This window comes from Balaenoptera musculus, chromosome 11 (genome assembly GCF_009873245.2).
Source record: "Balaenoptera musculus isolate JJ_BM4_2016_0621 chromosome 11, mBalMus1.pri.v3, whole genome shotgun sequence".
Classification (NCBI taxonomy): Eukaryota; Metazoa; Chordata; class Mammalia; order Artiodactyla; family Balaenopteridae; genus Balaenoptera; species Balaenoptera musculus.
Window position 1 is genome coordinate 49735752 of NC_045795.1, and position 23835 is coordinate 49759586.

Consider the following 23835-nt stretch of genomic DNA (forward strand, 5'->3'; position numbering starts at 1 on the left):
CAATGCAGGGGACACAGTTAGATCCCTGGTCCAGGAAGATCCCACATGCCATGGAGCAACTAAGCCCATGTACTCAGCACAACTACTGATCCTGTGCTCTAGAGCCCACACACCACAACTACTGAAGCCCGCCCACCTAGAGCCCATGCTCCGCAACAAGAGAAGCCACCACATTGAGAAGCCCGCGCATCACAAAGAAGAGTAGCCCCCACTCGCTGCAACTAGAGAAAACCTGCACACAGCAACAGACCCAACATAGCCAAAATAAATAAATAAATAAAAATTAATTAATTAATAAAAAAGAAAACTTTTAAGTAAATAAAATTATAGTACATGGCTGGCAAATTTTCTAAGATGATATGCAAATGATTGAAGCTTGGGAAACATTGGGCTACTGGAAAAATACACTGAGATGGAAGATAGAAAATCTGACTAAATTTAATTTGAACCCTTTCACTAATTATTAGATTGTCCTCGGTGAGATGATGAATTTTTCATGCCTCCACTTCCTCATTATCCAATAAGTATGATGATATTTGCTTAGCTACCTTTGGAATGATGATGTGAAGATTAAAATTAAAGGATGGGTAGTAAAATAATATAAAGTCAAAAGTCATATATACATAGGTTTGTTATTATGTATCTGAAACACCACTTTTTCTTTTCTTTTAGGTTTTTTTTTTCTTTTTTCATCACCCTAGCAGTTGGGCAGGGGATCATGTCCACTTAGGAAAAAAATAATATCATCTCTGTTTTCTCTCTAGGATCATGCCATTAATTAGCGGGGTGTTTGTGTGTGTGTGTGTGTGTGTGTGTGTGTGTGTGAGAGAGAGACAGAGAGAGAGACTACAGTTGTACCGTTTCTACATATACACTATTCCCAAATACTAAAACTGTGTTGTCTTTTCCTGATTGATTACCTGTTTATTTGCACTGTTTTTCGTGGTGATCAAAAAGTTTGAAAACTAAACTATGTTTCAAAAAGAACCTAATAATAGATCTTATTCATCTCAAAGCTTAATAAAAATATTATGGCCTGTCTGAATATTTAGAGCTGTTAAAAGTAATGGAGCTTAGTTTCATGCCAAAACTATTTCTTGATCTGTAATAATATTTGGAATTTTGTTTATTGTATTTTTCGTTTTGCTTAAAACCTCAAATTTGCTACAGAATATATCATCTCTTCACAAAAGATATTTTACTATTACATAATGTCATTTCCTATAGACTTCAGAATTGCTTTTTCCAATTTAATCATGTTTCTTCTTGAAGTTAAAGTTGTTGTGTTGGTTAAAATATAATAGTTCATTTAAATATGGGATCTATTTTGATATTAATGATTAATCATGTCAGGCTTTTGTCTGTGCTTTATTTTGAGACATGCATACAACTAAGTTCCAACTTATTAATTCATTGTGTGAAATAGAAGATATTCATGCACTGAGAAATAATGCTAGCAGTTGTTGTTTGATTTCCCATTCTATTAAGCAAAGCTTATTTAAGCACTTCTGCTTCATAATCTCATTCATATATAAATATTTAACTGTGGTCTATGGCAGTGATTGCCAAACTTGAGCGGTCATCAGACTCACCTGGAGGGCTTGTCAAAACACAGATCACTTGGCCCACCCTCAAGTTTCTGATTCCAAGATGGGGCCTAAGAATTTGCATTTCTAGAAAGTTCCCCATTGATGCTGAGGCTGATGATAAATGCTGTCCTAGGACCACACTTCTTTTCTCCCCATTGGTGCAGTGGAAGGCACTATAGCAAGACAGGGAAGCCCGTGGACTTTGGTGATACCCCCAGGTTTCAGCCCTGGCTTTGACGCTTAAGAGCTGTATAACTTAGACCAAGTTAGGGATCAATTTTGTCCACTGTAAAGTAGTAACAATTATATGTACTGGGACTATTGAATGAAATAATGTATATCAAGTGTTTAAAGCAATGCCTAGCATGTTATGAACACTCACTAAATGCAACATTAGTAACTAGTGGTGACAGTAGTTAGAGTGGTAATAGAACCACTAGTTATGGTCATAGAATATACATACTTACCTTAGTTCAACTGCAATAAAAGTTTATTAGACTTTTCTAAGGAAGGCTACACAGAAAGTTTGGTTTTCACTGATGACATTGCTTCTACGAGAAGCATTCTGGAAAGAAGGAATTCAGTGAAAAGAAATACCACCCTTACTGAAAGAACTTCCAAGAGCATGCTAGAGATTGGAATCTAGATGGCAGTGTAAGCAAAATGTATAAATTTGTGCAATGTTTCTCAATATTCAGAACTTAGTGCATGTGTTTCTTTTTTCCCTTAGCAACAAGAGCAAGACCCAACAAACCTATATATATCAAATCTCCCCATTTCTATGGATGAACAGGAGCTTGAGACTATGTTGAAACCATTTGGACATGTCATTTCCACAAGGATACTAAGAGATGCTAATGGAGTCAGCAGAGGCGTTGGCTTTGCCAGGTAAAACACCTGCTCTTTCCTTGTATTCCCTTTAATTCCATCCCTTTCTAACACTACAATAGTGCTGGAATATAGAATATTCAAAGAAAAGTAGCTTATCAAACTGACTGTATCTTTGCTTTGAGTCAGAGAATTCCAGTGTAACTAGAAATATGTTGTTCTTGCTAAAATCTGTACATAGAATGTTTATATCTGTCTCAAGTTGTAATGGTATGCATAACCCCTTCCCAGTCCTCTCTATGCCTGTAGATCAACAAAATCAGATGCTGTCAGTTTCTACTAGGGATAGTAAATGCCCAGCACCCCAGAGCTAAAGATCCCATGGGGTGAACGAAGCATCCACATGTTTTAGCATTGATTTCTAAAGAGCAAGATGGTAATATTTCTCAGTCAGGGCAAGAGAGAAGAGAGGAAAGATTTCGAGAAACAGGAACTGTTGGGTAGTCGCAAGGAACTCAGAAATCTAAGGGGAGGTGAAGAGGGCATTTGCATTTAAGAGGCCCTGGCTGTGTGTTTTTGATGTTTTAAACAAAACAGAAAAGAACAAATTGCACTTTTCTCATTGTTGGGAAAAGATGAGTAGTTTTCTTTTTAACTTTAAGAGAATGTTTATGAAAGAGGATCTCAGCCAGGAATGGAGTTAAAATGGTGGTACCTGCTGTGCTTTCATGAAGAAACAAAGTTAAGGAAACTACAGGGAAAACGAAACTGCTCAATAACAAAGAAGAAAAGGAAAAGCTGTGTCCCCACGGCTGGGTGTGTTTATGCGTCTTGAGGTCTTGAGCCGACTCAACATGAATGAATGGATGGATGTTAATGTCATCTGGAAGGCAGCCCCTTGCAGGCAGGTGTTTCCCCCTATGGGGAACCCTGCCATCATTGGAAAAACCATCCCAAACCAACCTCTGGGAACCCACTTGGAAAGATATGAAAATGCAGTCATTAACTGATTTCTAACTTGACTTCCTTGAGGTCATGGACCATGTCTTAAATTTCTTTTTATTCCCCACAATGTTCTACACATACTAGACCGGGAGACGTATGCAGGATACAGGTCTGAAGATTTGAAGAGAAGTCAGCAGAATGAAAAACATCTCCCAGACTTGAATGTATGCATGAGGCATTCAAGTTTTCAGAACATTGTTAACTGTTGATTGTCATGGTCAAGGCAGAGCTAATTGCACCACCTGGGTCTCTGAAATTTGCCAACTTAGTCATTCTTGGAGACTGTACAGCCTGCTATTGGAGGCCTAGCCAGTGCAGGAGGCACTAAATGCCTGCCGTGCTCCACTTCACACTGCGTGTACACGCCTTTGTCTCAGCACCCACCTCCTGCCCCGCAAAACCTCTCTCTAACAAATTAGTTTCTCCTTCATTTATGCTCCTGCTGAGAAAGGAACATGTTTCAAATTCATCAAGAGAACACATTTTCTAAGAAGATCTATGTTTTGTTTTTTAAACAAAAGATTTTTGGTACAAAGTATCGATATATTTGTTTGCTCAGGCTGCCATAACAGAATTCAACAGACTGGGTGGCTGTAAACGACAGGCATTTATTTCCTCCCAATTCTAGAGGCTAGAAGTCCAAGATCAAGGTGGCAGTAGGTTTGGTTTCCTCTCTGTGTCTTGTAGATGGCCTTCTTTTCCCATATCTTCACATGGTCTGCCCTTTGTGTTTGCTCCTAATCTCTTCTTAAAAGGGCGTCAGTCAGATTCGATTAGGATCCACCCATTATACATACACACAATTTATAATCCAAACTCCTGGGATAAACCATAATGGAAAAGAATATTAAAAAACGAATGTATCAATATATATATGTAAAACTGAGTCACTTTGCTGTACAGCAGAGATTGGTACAACATTGTAAATCAACTATACTTCAATAAAAAAATAAATAAATGAATGTAATATTAAAAAAATCAACATATATACACAACTTCTTTATTCATTCATCTGTTGCTAGACACATAGGTTGTTTCCATGTCTTGGCTATTGTAAACAATGCTGCTATGAACATTGGGGTACATGTATCTTTTTGAATTAATGTTTTCGTTTTCTTCTGATATATACACTAGTGGAATTGCTAGATCACATGGTATTTCTCTTTTTAGTTTTTTGAGGACTCTCCATTCTCTTTTCCACAGTGGCTGCACTAATTCACATGCTCACAATAGTGTACAAGAGTTCCCTTTTCTCCACATTCTTGCCTGTCCCAGTACTGGTGCCAACAGACTGGTGGGTGGGGATGGAGCTGGGTCCTGAGGCTAATAAACTAGAGGGAGGATTCCACGACGGCACTTTCCAGTACCAGTGTTATTATGGCAGAACGAGCTCCCAGAAATGACTGCTGCCAACATCTCTGTCCCCAGGGGGTGTCCCAGTTGCCTCCTGTCTCTCCAGGAGACTCTCCAAGATTAGCAGGTGGGTCTGACTCAGGCTCCTTTCAAAATACTGCTTCTGCCCTCATTCACGGAGTGTGTGAAATTTTGTGTGCCTCCTTTAAGAGTAGAGTCTCTATTTCCGACAGCCCTCTGGGTCTCCTGAAAGTGAGCCCCACTGGCCTTCAAAGCCAAACGTTCTGGGGGCTTGTCTTCCCAGTGCAGGACCTCCAGCCTGGGGAGTCTGATGTGGGTTTCAGACCCCTTGCTCCTTGGGGAGAACCTCTACAGTTGTAATTATCCTCCCCTTTGTAATTCACCCACTGGGGTTGGCGGGGGCTGGGGGGCACGGGTCTTGACTATACCATGACTCTACCCCTCCTACCTGTCTCATTGTGGTTCCTCCTTTTTTTTTCTTCTTGGCTTTTTGAGTTAATTATTATTGTTTTTGTTATATTATTATATTCACATTTTACAATTATAGAAAAAATGAAGGCAAGAGAAGTTTAAAATCCTGTACAATATCTCACAGAAGATAAGCAGGAGAACCCACTTATAGGTTCGGGTATAGGTGAACATAAGCCCATGTTCTCAAGATCACAAGGATTATAGCCAAACAAATAATGATACATCTTTAGTTGTGGAAGATCTTTTCTGGTAAGTTAGTCTTTTTCATTGATAGTTGTTCTGTAAATAGTTGTAATTTTGGTGTGCTCGTGAGAGGAGGTGAGCTCAGCGTCTTTCTGCACTGCCATATTGGGACAAAATCCCAGGTGTGGTTCTTGGTTCATGTGCAAGAGATCCTGAAATTCCTATGACTCAAAAGAAAACCCCCATTATTATTTTACTTGTAAGCTATATTCATCTTCTTTGATAATCACCTCTTCACAGTAAAGGTGGTATCTTCGTTTTATATTTAAACCACTGAACTTCAAAGCATTGATTTGAATGCCAGTAGGGTGCAGAGACAGCACAATTACAGGCTTTTTAACGTTCCAGAAGCACTAGATAGTGTCTGAAATTACAGACTTTTCATTTTATTATTATTTTTTTCCTCTCTTGGAACATAAAACAATTTTGTAACATCCACACCCCTGCAGGCAGCATTTTATAGCCAAGTCATAAACCCCAAAAAAACAAAAGTTTATGGTGGGAATGCTGACAGTCAGACAGTCAGACCCACTACTGCAGAGCTCGCGGGTGCCAACAGACTACCTTGCCTTCCAGCGTGAGGATCAGAACATAAATCAGCCTGAGTCTGGAGGGACAGGACTGCATGTTCACGTTATCCATTTCCCATTCCCAGAAACATAAGACCGTTTGTCTAACAAAACTCACATTGAATGAGTGTTATGAGAGGCCGGTAAAGAATGACCCAAAGTGGAGAAGGGATGAGGGTAAGCGTTCACAATTACTCCAGCTTCAACATCTGGGAACATAGAACCTCTTTAAGCAATGCATTTACTGTCCCCTGGTGAGCTAAAGGGCGTGAGAGACCGCTGAGCACAGAGACCTTTGTATTCTGTAGTTTTTTTCACCTCTCTTTAGTACTCTTAATTTGATTCTCATGGAGTTTTGTTTGAATGACTTTTAACATCTGGGCAGTGTTCTGCCACTCCCTACCAAATGGGCAAGTTTTCCAAATAAATCATTTCAGTTCTTCTCTCTTTGCACTAAGTAAAAAAATTAATCACAGTTATAGGAAGACAAATAGCCTGATTATTAAAAATTAGTATAAATAGATTAAAATATTATTTTTGTATTTTCTTTTAATTACTTTAAATATCATTACAATTTTATTCTTTACTTTCTACTGCCTGACGTTTCTTGCTGCCTATCTTCTCCCACCTCCCGAAATAGAGAACTCAGATTCAGAATAAACATAAAGAAAATACAGAAATTTTTAAAATTATAAGGCAAATGCCAATACTTTCTTTGTAGGCAACTATATGATGCTTTAAAATGACCATCAAGCCTATCTAAATGTGATTTTGTTGTTTGGAATGTGTTTCGATTCATATCTACCTTAAATCCATCTTTAAGAAATGTTGTGTTAATATTTTCTCCCTTGATGTTTTAGCAATTCATTTGCCATTACTGTCTCAAATGCATGGAACTAGGAAATCAAATGTGAGCAAAGAAAATCTCTAAAATGTAAACTTAGTGATTAGTAACCGCCAAACTACAGCTGTGTTTGCACAGAAACAGGTTACAACTGTGTTTGCTGAGATTGAAAAGAAGGTGGACTGTTATTCCTTTTAGTAATTTTAATTCCTCTCTCAATTGCCAGCAGATGTGATCCACTAAAGAGAAAAACCCTGGTCCACCCTGTAGCTTCTTTATCTTTATTCTTGTTTTATGTGTTTATCTTCATCGTTTCTTTATGTTGCCTCTTTGTCTTTCTGTCTTTTAACATCAGAAAGTCACGGTCATGGCTAGAGAAGGCAGAACACTCTACTTTCTTTTCCGTGTATTAGGAGCCCTGGTTTTCAAAACCCAAACCAACCAACCAACCTATCAACCAAACAAACAAATGAATTAAATTACATTGAATAACCTATTATTCTGAAATCTCCTGGCCTTCAATCTTTCTGTATACATGCTTTTATAAAAACTTAGAAAAGGAGAAAAAACATACAGTTTATTGTTCTATTATTTTGAAATTGGAATGGCGTTATTCCAAAGTCAGCCCTCTGTGGGATGGGAGGAGAGTTCTGAATATTATTTATCCTTGTGAAACTGAAATTGGAGAACTTTGTTACCTTGCAGTTGGAAATAGAGGCCATTCCCTGTGCTCAGGGTCTGTAAGATCTCTTTACCCTGTGCTTGCCCTAAGTACAAACCATGACAGGGACTCTTGGGTCCTGAAGGCTGTGGGGATTTCAGGTAGGTTGTTGGCTTCCAGCCAATAAAGAGAAAGACTTCGAAATATCATTTGGAGGACACATGTGAGCCTCTTTTATTTAATATCTTTCATACATGCTCTGCTTTCTATGAATTGGACCAACCTAACATCCATCTATATCCGTGTGGTTATAAATATGGCTTTATGGTCAGAAATAACTTAGCTTTCATCTTAGTTCTGTTCTTCCTATCTGTGTTCTTGGACTAGTTACTTAAACTCTTTTAGCCTCCCTTCCTGATATGTAAAATGTATTTTTTTAAAAATTTTTATTGGAGTATAGTTGATTTACAATGTTGTGTTAGTTTCAGGTGTACAGCAAAGTGAATCAGTTATACATATACATACATCTATTCTTTTTTAGATTCTTTTCCCATATAAGTCATTACAGAGTATTGACATCTTGATTTTATTTATTTATTTATTTGTTTATTTATTTATTTATTTTTGGCTGCATTGGGTCTTTGTTGCTGCGTGCAGGCTTTCTCTAGTTACGGCAAGTGGGGGCTACTCTTCTTGTGGTGTGCGGGCTTCTCGTTGTGATGGCTTCTCTTGTTGCGGAGCACGGCCTCTAGGCGCCCGGGCTTCAGTAGTTGTGGCTCGCGGGCTCTAGGGCGCAGGCTCAGTAGTTGTGGCTCATGGGCTTAGTTGCTCCATGGCATGTGGGATCTTCCCGGACCAGGGCTCAAACCCGTGTCCTCTGCATTGATAGGCGGATTCTTAACCACTGCACCCCAGGGAAGTCCCGTAAAATGTATTCATCCATGCATTCATTCAGTTCACCCAGTAAATATGTGGGCACTACTAATATGCCAGTGATTATTCTACATGTGATAATTAGAGATGTGCACACACACACACACACAAAGTATCTGCTTTCATTGACTGGCGTTCTACTGGATTGGGGACACAGTAAGTATGTCATCAAACATAAAATAGTAAATAAGGAGTATCAACAATTAATATCAAATAACTAAAGTACTATAAAAACAAAATAAAGCATAGGGGTGCTATAGAGAATGTGACAAAATGAGAGGTTTGAGGTAAAGGACAGGAAAGCCCTCTGAGGAGAGAGCATTTAAACCAAGATGCACATGATAAGAAGAAACCAGGATGAGACTCCCTGGTGGGCCTGGAGAGGGAAGAGAGCTGTTCCAGCAGAGAAAAAGAGAGAAGGAGAGCTAAGCTGGGGCCAGTTCCTCATACTTGGGAAACAGAAAAAAGGCAAGGTTGATATATTATAGAAAAAAGAAGAGAGATGTAATAGATAGTAATATCTAGTAATGAATGAAATATGGCTGCAGCTCAAAGAGACTGATTAAAAGTGATCAAATGAGTTCCAGTTGCATTGAATGGTGAGCTTTTTCTAGACCTGAACATATTATACTTCTTGATTCCTTCTTTATCTCAGTTTTAATTTTTGAATTGAATGTTTTTCCATTTCTTTACCAAATTCCCTTTGAACACAATTAATCTATGGTTAAAAGTTAGATTTAGATTATGACGCATCCAGACAAGGATGTCAGCTGGGGGTAGGTAGGTAGTCTGAAAGAAGCAGTTCCCAGACTAAGTGTAAGTAAACTTATTTTTTCTTACATTTTTCTTGAAATACACAGCTTCAGAGATAATTTTGTTCCTTGGGTATTGATAGTTTTATGATGTAGCCGTCAAAGTGCTGGCTAGAAACATAGTTTCACCACAAATTATCCAACTGAAGAGGCTAGCATGGAGGAGTATTTACAGAAGTGTGGGCAGAGTTAAGGGAACTGATGAAGGGATGCTGAGATACCCAGAGATGAGCAGCAGAAGGAAGCCTTTGCCCCTGAGAGCAGACGGCAGGTGAAGCCATGTGCCCAGCGCCCAGTGAGACCCAGAGCCTTGGAGGAGGGGCCACCTAGAGGCGCTGTAGACAGGGAGGGATGTAACCCTTGCCAAACAGACGTGGTGCCAAAACAGAGAGGATGAGGAGGACCAGCCAGATCTCTCTCTGTTTCCACCAAGCCTCCGGTGGTGACACCAATAAAAACCATCAAGTAACAGAGCAAAGGTGATACAGTCCATGGAAGGGTCACTTCTTTGGGGCATAGAGCAGAGCAGAGAAGGCATATGGAGGAGGGCTAAGCAGAAAACATCAGTACACATGGATGAGTTAACTAATTTTCTTTCCTCTTGACTCCACTATTAAAAACTAGAAATAGAAAACAGTGCAAAGTCAGCAATAAATACCACCTGCTACTTCTCCTTCAGATTGGCAATGGATACAGGTAGCTTGGAATGATGGCAAACTGGCTCTGTTTACAGAAAACAACTGCTCAAATCTAGAGTAACTTTGCTGTGATGTCTTTTTTCTGACATCATTTCTGACACCAAATATGTGGATTTTTGTGACATTGAATATGTGTCATTTTTCCATACTAATTATCCAATTCTCTGACTCCAACTGGGTGTCCAACAATTCATTTCAGTTTTAACACTAGCTACTCAGAGTTGTCATCAGACTGCACAGGTTCAAGGGCTAAGTCCCACAAGACTGTCCTCACTTCAGACACCACCACAAATGGGGTACCAGGCTACCCACAATTCTGCCCCGCCCACTACAAATTCAGGGGTTCCCTTGACACCCCTCAGGCTTGAAAATTCCCTAGAACTATCCACAGAACTCAGGAAAACACTTAAATATTTACCTGTATGTCATAAAGGATACAACTCAGGAACAGCCAAATGAAAGAGATGCATAGGGCAAGGAAGGGGGTGGGAGAAATGGCTCAGAGCTTCTCTGCCCTCTCTAGGTGTCCGGCCCTCCCAGCACATCAGTATGCCCACCTGCCCATCAGCTCTCCAAACCCTGTTGTTCAGTGGTTTGAATGGAGGTCTCATCACATAGGCGCCATTGATTAAATCATTGGCTCTTGGTGGTTGCACTCAAATCTCCAGCCCCTCCCCCATCCCCCGACACTGAAGAGTGGGCCTGACAGCTCCAGCCCTCTAATTCTTTGGTCTTTCTGGTGACCAGCCCTATTCTGAAGCTATCTAGAGGTCTCACCTTGAATCACCTCATTAACATAAACTCAGGTATAGTCAAAAGTGATCCATTATAAATAACAGAAGACATTCCTTTCACTCAGGAAATCCCCAGAGTTTTAGGAGTTCCGTGCTAGGAACCAAGGACAGAGACCAAATTTATTTTTGTTATACCATAGTTGCCATGCAGAAAACACCTTATCTCGTCTTTCATCTCATCTTTCAAGAAGAATCAGAAATTCAAATTTTCATGTGAAGTCTCCCAAGCTCTAAATGTTGACAACCATTTCAAATTTTTCAAAAACTCTTTGCAGCCCAAGCAAAACATTCGTGAAGGCTGGATTTGGCCCATGGTTTCCAGTTTGGGGCACCTGACAGAGAACTCCAGAACAGTGGTTTTCAACCCTGACTGCACACTGGCATCACCTGGGCAGCTTTCAAAAATATGTGCCTAGACTTCATGCCAAAGCAATTAAGTCATAATCTCCTGAGCTGGGGCCCAGACACTGGTATTTTAAAAAAATAGTTCCCTGATAATTTTAATGTACAATCATTTTTAAAATAAGCTTTTTTATTTTGGAATAAGTTTAGTTTTACAGAAAAGTTACAAAGATAATACACAGGTTTTGTACACCCTACATCCAATTTTCCCTATTGTTAACCCTTTGCATTACCACGGCATATTTGTCAGAATTCAGAAACTGACATCGGTACATTATTATTAACCAAACTCCAGACTTTATTGGAATTTCACCAATTTTTCCATTGATATCCTCTTTTTGTTCCAGAATCCAATCCCTGGTACCATTTTGCATTTGGTTGTTTTTCTCATCAGTCTGCTCTGGTTTCTGACAGTATCTCAGACTTTCCTTGTTTTCCATGAGTAGTCCCAGCCAGGTATCCTGGAAAATGTCTCCAGGTCTGTGTTTTTCGATGTTTATTTCATGATGGGATCCATGTTATGTCTAAGTTTTGGAAAGAATACCACACAGGTGAAGTGCCCTTCTTGTTATATCATATCAGGGTGTAATCTCCATTTCTGAGAACACCTACTCTAGTTAATCATGGCTGAATGAAATGCAGATGGCCGGCCCCATCCAGCTTCAACACAGATGAAAGCAGATCAGGGCAGGAAATCAGGAGTGATGACAGGAGGCCAGCAGTGGAGCCCCATCCCTTCCAAACAAGCCAACGAACTGAGTGTCAACGGACAAAGGTTCCATTGCAGGCTCCTCCAGCAACTCAACTTTAGAGAAGCCACTGCTTTCTGGTGTTATTTTCTTCCTCTGTACCATGTAGAAGTTGGTATTTCCAGTCCTGAATATATGTGATTCTAAAGTTTTGGAGTGGGTTTTCATGAGCCAAATATTGTCCATAGCTCCATTTCATAAGAGGAATGTGCTTCAATGCTAAGCAAGGGGCCACCAAAATGTCAGAGTTTCTGCAAAGGGAGGTGGTGGGAAGGCCAGTCTGCTTCCCTGTTAGGCATTTATGACACTTGTCTCCTAAAGATGTCAAGCACCTCGAAGGAAGAAAACAAATTGCAAAAACTGAGAAAATTCAACTCCTTCACTCCTCTTTCTTCCTGAAACTCACTATTATTCCTTCTGTTACCATGGATTATGAAGTCAATGACATAATTTGTTTTTTACAAAATCTTTTCATGTTGACATTTTCCTCAAATCATACCGGAAGCGAGGATGAATGGCTTGCAAAGCTGTATGTTCTAAGTCGCCAATAATTTGTACGGAGCCTGTGATTGCAAAACCACAAAAATTTCACAATAGTGGAAACCTTTCATTAAGCATCATAAATGACAGGGTGGATTTGTTTTAACTCTGTGCGTAATCATGCTATTGCTTTAAGATCATAAACTGAGAGGTTCTCCATGGAGGTGAGATAGGTAGGCTGCAAATCGTTGTACACAATACTTTGCCACCTCTGTGTGTTAAGTCTGACCCAGAACATTCTCCTGGTATTGGATCAGGCTCTCATCTGGTGTAATTTGCCCGTGGGGATTGTATTGGCTATGAAACTAGCACCTATTAGTAGCTGTTGTAAAAAAGAAATTTTCTCTAAATCACAATTCAGTGGTGCGTTTCAAATGACTGAAACCAGGTTCCTAGGCACGGAGACAAGAAAGAATGTCAAACAGGATCTTTAATGCACATTTGTATTTAAACATGAGACCTAACAGAAAACCCTGAGGCTTTATACAATGATTGGAGCCTTGTAGGAACCTAATTAATGCATCGCATTGTCGGGTGAATGGTTGGCCAGGCACACGAGCTCTTCTGAGGGATGTGAGAGGGTTCAGGTACCGCCTAGAAAGAATGGGTGCAGTTGTAGGGATTCAGTGGCCCATCTGAAGGGGCCATGGAAAGGCAGCTTTGTCTGGCGCGCTGCCTTTTCAGACCCACTTGATAATATCAGTGTCAGTTTCAAGTGGAGCGCATGCCAGATTGCAGATAGCTTGGGCTGGCATTTCAAATAGGCTAATTGTGAAACTGGAGAAGAAAATGGTCACATTCTTGCTAAGGTGGCCATTCAAATGCAGTCTCTCCCCCAGAGTTCCATGGGTCTCACTCTGAGCCTTTCCCCTTGGCAGCTCCTCGATTGCCCTCTTTGCTGGGATGGCTTGGCCTTGTTAAAATGTGCCCTGTGTATTAAAATGAAATTGTCACTGCTGGGTGGTGCCACATAACATGGTTTGACACTAACCACTGGCAGCTACAGAAAACAGACTTTTATTGCATTTATCCTTTCAGAGATGAGAGTCTCTAAAGGCTCCTGCAGACATATACTTAGTTAAATCTGAATGAAGCCAGAGTGAACACTCTACGCTGCTGTCTGGTGTTCACAGAAATGGCCCCCACTGGGCTTGGTGGGGCTGTAAAGCAGTCTTAACAAAAGATGATTGTACAAGAATCCAAAAGGGAAGATATGAGGCTTTCAAACCTGGACGAAAATGTTTTAGGTGGGTGGACGAGATGAAGGCACCAAGCACACGCACACTATCCCCCATCCAGTTTCAGTGTGCGTTTAGAATTCCGTGTTGTTTTAAAGACAAAGGGGAAGGATTTGATTTGTAGGACTCTGGCAAGCAAGCTTTAGATTCTTAACTGCCTTTTATCTAGATGAGTACCTAGAGAGCAGCTGAACAGGGAGGGGGCCCTGGGGCATAAGCTTTTCATTCCATAGCTCTCCTGGAATCAAAATTCCATAAAACAACATCTGTAGCAATTAAGGGTGTACATTTCCTCTCCCATTCATGTCTCTGCTAGGAGGGAAGGTTATCTTCCCTAAGAGACAATGGATAGTGGGTCCTGTGGGAAAAGAGAAAGAGCAGAATTTGAATTCTTTTGTTCCTAGAAATGGAAGTTTCCTAGTTAAAAAAAAAATAAGGGATTTCCCTGGTGGCACAGTGGTTAAGAATCCACCTGCCAATGCAGGGGACACGGGTTCACGCCCTGGTCCAGGAAGATTCCCACAAGCCGCGGAGCAACGAAGCCCATGCGCCACAACTACTGAGCCTGTGCTCTAGAACCCATGAGCCACAACTACTGAGCCCGCGTGCCACAACTACTGGAGCCCGCGTGCCACAACTACTGAAGCCCACGCGCCTAGAGTCCATGCTCCACAACAAGAGAAGCCACCACAATGAGAAGCCCGCACACCACAACGAAGACCCAATGCAGCCAGAAGTAAATAAATAAATTTATTTTTTAAAAAAATTTAAAAATAACAAGTTGGAAGATGTAAAAGATTCCTCTGGAAAGAAAATGTGAAGGAGTTAGCAAAATTATACTTAGCTGCTCCTCAATATTTGGAATGGGGAACGATTCATCTTATCTTTCTAATCCAAATATCCTCTGATTTGGGGGAATTTGTGATTAAGCAGTGAATAAAATGCTATTTTTGTTTTTATTTTTATTTATTAAAAGTGGGTATTATTAAGCTTAAAGAGTTTTAGTTTTGCATTTGGACACAAAAGTGAGTCACTCTTCAGATGTTCTTCAAAATAACACTATGTGGATCCAATGGGCATCTAATAAATGAACATTAACCTATTAATGTCAGATTAGTTTCCTGTGCTTTCTTGTCATATTAGGACCAGCTATGTAATTTGTGGGATCTAGTGAAAATTAAAAATACAAGACCCCTTGTTTAAAACGTATTAAGAATGTCAAGATGGTGACAGCAGAACTTTAAATCAAGTGCAAGGTTTTTCTAAGCACAGGGCTCTGGTACTGCATGTGTACCCCTGACATTGGTCCTGCTCTGCTTCACCATCTTATCAATGCAGAAAAAATGTGCATCTTTCCCATGCTTCCTAGGAATGTACATTGGAAAACATTTTGTTTTGTTTTTTTTTAATTTGAGTCATAAAATAATTACAGCTCCCCAGATGGAATGTGCTTTTGAAACCATCTTCAAATAGAGCTACTATATGATTCTGCAATCCCACTCCTGGGCATATATCTGGAGAAAACCGTAATTTGAAAAGATACATATATCCCAATGTTCATAGCAGTATTTACAGTAGCCAAGACATCGAAGCAACCTAAATGTCGATTGACAGATGATAAAGAAGATGTGGTATATACATACACAATGGAATATTACTCAGCCATAAAAAGGAATGAAATAATGCCATTTGCAGCAACACAGATGGACCTAGAGATTATCATACTAACTGAAGTAAATCAGACAGAGAAAGACAAATATATGATATCACTTGTATGTGGAATCTAAAAAAAAAAAAATTACACAAATGAACTTATTTCCAAAACAGAAAGACTCACGAACTTAGAAAGCAGACGTATGGTTACCAAAGGAGAAACATGGGGATAGGGATAAATCAGGAGCTTGGGATTGGCATACACACACTATTATATATAAAATAGGTAACCAACAAGGACCTAATGTATAGCACAGGGAACTCTACTCAATATTTTGTAATAACCTATAAGGGAAAAGAATCTGAAAAAAAATAGATATATATGTATGTATAACTGAATCACTTTGCTGTACACCTGAAACTAACACATCATATATCAACTATACTTCAATAAAAAAAAAAAATTTCTTAACCTGATAACTCAGATGCTCTTGCCTGCACCCCTCAGCTTATCTCCAAGAGTTTCCCTGAGTGAACCTTCCACTGGGCCACAGTGCTCTGCTCACTCTACCCCATCTACAAGGACACAGCCTGCCCCCTCCCAGCCTGACCCCTACCCTAGTTATTTCTGCAAAGGCCTTTCAGGCCTCCTGTGCCCACTTCTCAGAGTTTTCCTGGCTTCTGCAGTTCCTCTCACATTTGAATTCCTCTCGGTGTAATAAATATATAACTTATTTGGCATTTGCTTATATATATATTTTTTTTTCCTTTTCTTTTTTTCTCTGCATATAATATGAATGTGAAAACACACATAAAATTTAGATGTAGGAAAGTTTTACAAATTGTGTCAAAGGGCTCCATTCCAAGAAAGTTCATATTAATAACAGAACAGAAAATCCAAAATTATACACTTTGCCTTTTAGACAAAAAATTTCACACATTTCATACACATTCTTTTATATGTATGTGTGCCATTTCTTAAGTCCGTTTTTCCTCTAGTGTACCCTTTGTGGGAATTAATTTCTTTTGATCACAGCCGACCCTTTATCTTCCACACCCTGTTTTACAAAATAATAAAGTCCAGATATAGTTACTATTTAGAAAACATTGCTGATACTATTCTACCTAGGAGACAGCAACACTGCTAATGTTGGCAGTATGATGCTATGGCCCCAAATGTTATTCATTAGCTTGTATCTGAGGTGCCAAAATTTGGCACAAGAAACCCAGTCTAGGAATATTGATACCTAGTATGAAAAAATAGAAGATTGTCTGAAATTGAAAATTAAGAAAGTTCAGGACCTGAGGTTTGTGTATGTATGTTCTCCTCCCACATTTGGGACCCCAGATAACTCCCTTCTATCTCTCGCCCAGTGGGTTTTCAATAAAGCCGTCACGATACTGATGACAACACCGCCGTGTGAATCTCTCCTGTAGGCCGCCGGTTGTTTAAACGCGATGCATCCCCTCCCCTTGTTTTGTGGAAACCCTTGAGGTACAGCTTAGTAGCTCCTGTGCAGGTTGGTGTCACCCAGGCCTCAGCTAAAAGCCCGCCTCTACCACTTAACTGCCAAGCTGGTTCATCTCGTTAAGCCTCGCTGCCCTCACTAGTGTGAAGGGCAATAACGAGACCTGCCTCTCAGGTTTGCTAACTCAAACACTCAACACACATTTACTGATCACTTTCAAGTGCCAAGCATTGCTGTGTGGATTAAGTAAGATAATGCGTCAGGATTACGTCTGGGCGATGACTCTGCACAGCACCGTCCACGGTGGCAACATTCAGTAGAGTAAGTGATGCTCTTAGTAGTGATGAATTTGTGATGTTCTATCCACCTGGTCATGGTAGTCATGGCAACAGTTGACGGTTCTGGTAAAATTCTGAAATCAAGCTTTTCTGTGGTTTTCTTAATTTCCTTTTCTTTTTAATTTATTTTTCCTGGGTATGTACAACTTCATGAAAGCATATGATCCCCTGTTTACTTCTTTTCCCAGAATGGAGTCTACTGAAAAATGTGAAGTGGTAATTCAACATTTTAATGGAAAATATCTGAAAACACCACCAGGCATCCCAGGTAAGAAATACCATAAAGTAATCATTAAATAATATCTAGGCTCATCACTGTTATCAGAATAAGTATATAGTAAAGCCCGTGGTTGGCCACTGGGAGGGAAATTTTTGCCTTTAAAAATATGTATTTTTTAATACTATGTAACAACGCATCTTTCTCAAAACTACCAAAAGCTTCTTGGTGATTGTTCTTTGGCCTGTCTTTTGAATCTCTGCTGCTAATTCCCTAAAGTGAATTAGAAGAAAAACATAGCAAAGAATAGGTTAAAATGCACTCGAAGTGAAGAAAGTTTGTGACTCCTATCATTAATATTGGTATCCTGATTTCTAATTTGTAACATATCTAAACTGTGATATATTATAAATAAAATGACAGTGGCATCCATAGATTGAGGCCAGTTGACAAACAATTCTTACCAGTCCATGACAAAAAGAGTACAGAAAAGGAGGGTAAGCATTTAGAAACTTTTATAGCAATATGACATTATCATGAAATCTTAGTGCATAACTTCATATTTTACAAAAATATCAAATGCACATTGAATTTATTTTAAGCTGTCCATGCATCAGAGATAGTCTAGGAAGCACCAATTTAGGCTACCTCAGGGCATTTCACATTTCCGAAGGCAAAATTCTTAAGATGATATAACTTTATGCTATTAAAAATTACGGTCAGTGTAAAAGAATTGCCTATATCACATCTATCAGGATGTGAGCTAGAAATACCTCAACATGATATTAATTTGGAAGTAGTATATATGAAAAGTATTGAATATTAAGTGAGTAAATAAAAAAATATATCTTACTCATATGTCAATAAAACTGGAAGAAAAAATATATTTTACTCATGCATAAAAATATTAAAGGTTGAGTGAAGTCCTAAAAAAACATTATAACAAATAGGTAAGGAAATATCTGAGTATACACGTTGGGTTATTTGTTGCTTTTCGATTTTCCGTGATTCTCAGGAGAAAAAATGTGAAATTCTTCAGTCTTACAATATTTTTCCTTTTGATGATTTTAAGCTGCCTATCTGTAGTGTTTGCTACATGAAGTATCTACTATTTAAAATGGCTAGAGAGTTCAGGGGTTGAGCATTTTGGTTCCTTAAAATATATTGAGGTTATATAGAAAAGGAAGTCTGAACAAAAAGAGAAATATTTTTGTGGCGGGATCAGGTTCCTTTTATGACTCACTCAGTTTTGGGAGGATGTTGGGAAAGGAGAAAGGCCCTTCAGACTGACACTTGGATGATCTGGAAAATCCCAAAGTAGGGCCCCTGGTTAATCACGAGCCGGCAGTGAAGTTGTACCTCATTTTGGTTTGTTTCCATGTGTGACATTCCCTTGAGAACCGGCTGCATTATGATCCAATTGGAGACATATGGTGTTGTTGAGAAAAGAGTTAGCAGTTTTCATCTCAGCATGTCAGCTGCCCTTGCATTTTAAGAGAAATACTTTTTTTTTCTTTTAGCATAAAGGACATTTTAAGACACTCTGCTCAGACCCATCACTGAGTAAAGGAATTGCATTGTTAAAGGATTTTCCCCTTATTCATCTTATTTTAATCCAACAGATGGCTACCTATATAGAAGGCATTCAAACTAGATGTGAATTACATGGTTATAGAAAAAATTCAAGAATGAACAAAATAGGTGGAAATTATTGTTGATTGAAGTTTTAATACAGGTCTCAGTTTTTTATGATTCTTCCTTTTTGGAAAAAGACAGTGAAATCCTTCTTGACCTGATTGATTTGAAATTGTTTTAGGTTAACCCATAGAACATACAGCTGACTAATAGAATTTAATGCTAAAGACAAATAAAGTCACTACAAGTCCCCCAAAGACCTGAGCATCCTTCCTTGAATAAGAAGGCTGTGATATTAACCTATCTAATATCATAGCTACACCCAATGAAAACATTGTGAATAGCAAGAATTTTGTTATGGGTTTCTCTCTCGCTTTTATCTCGTGGGACCATGAGAGGCAGAATAATTATGCTCAGTTAAAAAACTCTTAAGAGATACAACTTTATGCTTCTGAGATAAGCCTTCAACATAATAGAATTAAATATACAATATCGATCATCATCAGTACTTGAATTTGCTTATGTGTTCTTACTTTGGAAGTCAAATAGAGTTTAATAAAGGCTTCAAATGCTAACAGAAGACATATAATTTTTTTAGTGAAGTATAGTGGATTTACAATGTTATATTAGTTCAGGTATACAGCAAAGTGATTCAGTTATAAATATTCTTTTACATATATATATATTCATACATATTTATATTCTTTTTCAGATTCTTTCTCCTTATAGGTTATTACAAAATATTGAGTATAGTTCCCTGTGTTATACAGTAGGTCCTTGTTGGTTATCTATTTTATATATAGATAAAAACATATAGATATAGCATATAGTGTGTATATGTTAATCTAACTCCTAATTTATCCCTCCCCCCTTCCCCTTTGGTAACCATAAGTTTGTTTTCTATGTCTGTGAGTCTGTTTCTGTTTTGTAAATAAGTTCATTTATATCATTTTTTTTAGATTCCGCATATAAATGATATATTGTATTTGTCTTTCTCTCTCTGGCTTACTTCACTTAGTATGATCATCTCTAGGTCCATCCATGTTGCTGCAAATGGCATTATTTCATCCTTTGTTATGGCTGAGTAGTATTCCATTGTATATACGTACCACATCTTCTTTATCCATTCATCTTTCAATGGACATTTAGGTTGTATCCAGAGAAACCATAATTCGAAAAGACACATGCACCCCAACATTCATTGCAGCACTGTTTACAATAGCCAGGACATGGAAGCAACCTAAAGATACATAATTTTTGATATTTAAGTTTGATGTGGAATAAAATGACATAATGCAAGAGGCTGGTATTTTGGAAACCACTGCAGTAAAATGACTGCTGGGTTCATTTACTCCATCATGACAGGGATAATTAAATTTGCGTGCATGCTGTTTGCCTTTCTTGGTCCTCATTGCTTATTTCTTGTAGATGGTTGAAGTCTTATTTTCAGAAACTCATATCTTAATCCTATTTTCTGTTCCATCTTGAGGCATGTGAGTAGGATGTCACAGTGAGCCCTGATATCTAGTGATTCCTTTGATATTTTCAAAAGAAGTGACGAATTCCTAACTTTTTAAATACTAATGTAGCTTTAGAGAGATGGTCCTTGCTTGTGGGTGCTAATTAAAATCATCTATAATTGATCTGACCACTTGCAATTAAAATAGAACTTTAAAAAAATTGTATAAACCTCAGTGTTTCACTTTATCAAGATTTGACATTTTGAATTCAGAAATTTGTGGGTTTTTAGAACAGCACATGGATGGTTTCAATGCAGTGCTTTAAGATTGTGTGAACGAGAGACCCACAAGGATCCAAAAATGACCTAAGATCTTTCAGACCCTAAGACAGCTGTGTAAAAGAGTGAGCCTTGCTTCTAACCTCCCTCTAAGCAAGCAGAGAGAAATCGGTACCATATTCACATCCCTTCCGTCTCCATTAGAGATGACTTGGGGAAATGTGCCATTTTTGTTCTGTCACTCTTGACAGTGGTTCCTCTTAAAGTAAATGCAAAGTTCATTATTTTTCTGAGATGATGATCTAGTTTCCAAATCCCATCCTGTGTCATTTCTATAGAATAACAAGATAAAAATCTACATCAATCCAAAACTTTGACATTGATCAGGCTTTCTCTCTCTGAGTTCCTCCTATTTGTTTATAACATATTTAATTTTATTGAATACATCATGGATCGCTAATGCCTATTACAGCCTCCCAGAACTAGCTCTGTTCACTTTGAATTATAACATTGTCCCCAGATTTTGGCTACCTGGATCACTGAAGCTAGATATACATCAAAGAAAATCTAATTATTTGAATTCTGGTATGTGAGGTACAGGAAATTAACTAAGACCATGTGTCCGTGTTGCTACCAGCAGGTGGGAAGCAGCAGCCAAAGACATGTTAAATAGCGTCAGTCATGTCATTGCTCTGCAGAAAGGGATCATCTGGTATTTTCTCCCTCCCCTAGAGGGAAAAGAAAACACTGTTCCATAAATGTCGCATGTCGTACATATTGATCTTGATGTTTTCTGGACAAAATGAAGCATCATTAGTTGCTTGCTTGCCTGACCCCAGACATTTCTTTGTTCCAAAACAAATTGCACAGCAACTTGTGCAGCCCCAAAGCGTTCCATTTTAAAACCTCTAGCAGAAAGGGTAAGTTCCTGGGCACTTCAGGGATCTGTAGGGCGTAAACTAGAAAAGCTCACATTCAAAGAGCCCGGGAGCACCACGTGGAAAGGCTTCGGCATCTAAGAACATGTATTGACGAGCAGAACATTCAGACTGGTTTGAGGAAAAAGAAATCACGTTTTGCTCTTCAACTAGGCTTTTGCCTGTAAGCACACGTTCTTATCAGTGGAGCAGTCTTTTCAGAAGACAATGGAATAACCCACTTTTAGTATGATTTTATTACTCTTTGGATAATTATATCTAATCCCAGTTGAACTCCAAGAAGTAGGGTAGGGTTGAGAGAGACCTCACCCTATTTGGGGATCTTTTCAATTTTAGCAAATCTTCTGATCAACAGAAATTTGGACAAATACTTACATGACAGAGGAATCATGTTTTCCTAATCAGTAAAATAAAACTGTGTGCCTTCTTGATCCTTTTTTTTTTTTTTTTTTTAATTCATTTTTGGCTGCGTTGGGTCTTCGTTGCTGCGCGTGGGCTTTCTCTAGTTGCGGTGAGCAGGGGCTACTCTTCATTGCGGTGCGCGGGCTTCTCATTGCAGTGGCTTCTCTTGTTGCGGAGCACAGGCTCTAGGTGCGTGGGCTTCAGTAGTTGTGGCTCGCGGGCTCTAGAGCGCAGGCTCAGTAGTTGTGCCACATGGGCTTAGTTGCTCCGCAGCATGTGGGATCTTCCCGGACCAGGGCTCAAACCCGTGTCCCCTGCTCTGGCAGGCAGATTCTTAACCACTGCGCCACCAGGGAAGTCCCTGATCCTTTGATATATAATTTTACGATTGTATGTTTATGTAAATAAAAAATGTGTAGGATTTTGGATGTGTATGTGTATTTAGGGGAGCCTTCAAGGAAAAATATTTACAATCTGATAATTTTTTAAAGAAAATGGAAAAAATTAATGTTGCTTGCATAAATTTAAAACTTCCCTCAGAGTAAAGTATCAACAATGTACTAAAATGAAATTTAGATTACAATTCTGAATATCTGAGCAACAGACACATTTTTGTCAGGGAAAACGTTGCCAACTCTCACAAGCAGTGTTTCCTCAGTGGTACCAGTCTGATAAGTCACAAATGCAACTATAGTTGAGTAAAAGGCAGCAAATAGAAAAATATTATTGTGTACAGTTTAGTAAAAGTATATCTCTGATTCTACTCATGAGAAGCACTGCCTAACTGAGTTTTTCCTCTTTGCAAAACTAAAGCATCATTTGCATAATAAACTTCGCAAACACCTTGATCCGCAACTGGGTGTTGGCTTAGATTTCTCGTTAATGAGAGGATTTTTGCAATACTTAGGAGGTACTTTCTGTTGTGCTCTTCATCTTTAATGTTAGTGATGCTTTCTAGATTATTTCTATCTACCAAACACATAGTTGGTTGCTTCATGATGAAACCCTGCTGGAGTATTATTAGTGAATTTCACAGAACAAACTGACCACTTCATAGCCAATAGAGTCTTAGAGGCTGTGAAGTCTATGTTCTTAGCCAATCATTTCTCAGCCTTTCTATGGAGCCACACCTGATACGGTGAAGGTAGTTTGTGAGTTGGTAACTAATTAGATAGGGAAGAAAGGAGACAGAGATTTTTACATTTTGAAATCTGGGTAGTGAGAGGCCAGATACAGAAGGTACAGGGGATCATCTTCAGGAGATTAAAAATGATTGGAATGGGTTTTGAGTCCTGTGCTATAACCCTCCTCTGCCTGTGATCACAGCAGAGGAAGAGGGGTGCATCCAGGAAGCATCCCACATCAAGCATCCAGCAAATCTCTCCGCTTTTGTAATTCAGGGAAAATGTATAAAATCTAAAAATCTATAAAACCTCACTCAACCTGATATGGGTTTTCTGCAAAGTTTGGGGGAGTTATCACTCCCTAGTACAACTCTCAATCAATGGGAAATGAGAGTCAGCAGATTCTAGGAGTTTCCCACAGTGGTAACAAGCTCAGTGAGGCACCTTTTATTGGCTTTTCTTTCTTCCCTGACTTTCTTTTCCTTTCCTGTTATGTTTCTGCTTCCTGGCATCAGCTCCCAATTAAACTATCTTGTTCCAGGCTCTGATTTGGGGGAACTCAAATTAAGGG

The 23835-nt window shown here is 39.0% G+C and overlaps 1 protein-coding gene across 10 annotated transcripts in view; it reads left to right on the plus strand.

Annotated features, from left to right (window-relative positions):
* RBMS3 (RNA binding motif single stranded interacting protein 3) overlaps window positions 1–23835 on the plus strand; it is a 713376-nt gene that overhangs the window by 476638 nt on the left and 212903 nt on the right. For all 10 annotated transcript variants that reach the window (XM_036869064.1, XM_036869070.1, XM_036869066.1 and 7 more), the window contains exons 5-6: window positions 2320–2477; window positions 17399–17478. In XM_036869064.1, the coding sequence (XP_036724959.1) occupies window positions 2320–2477; window positions 17399–17478 (238 nt within the window). The remainder of the gene's footprint in view (window positions 1–2319; window positions 2478–17398; window positions 17479–23835) is intronic.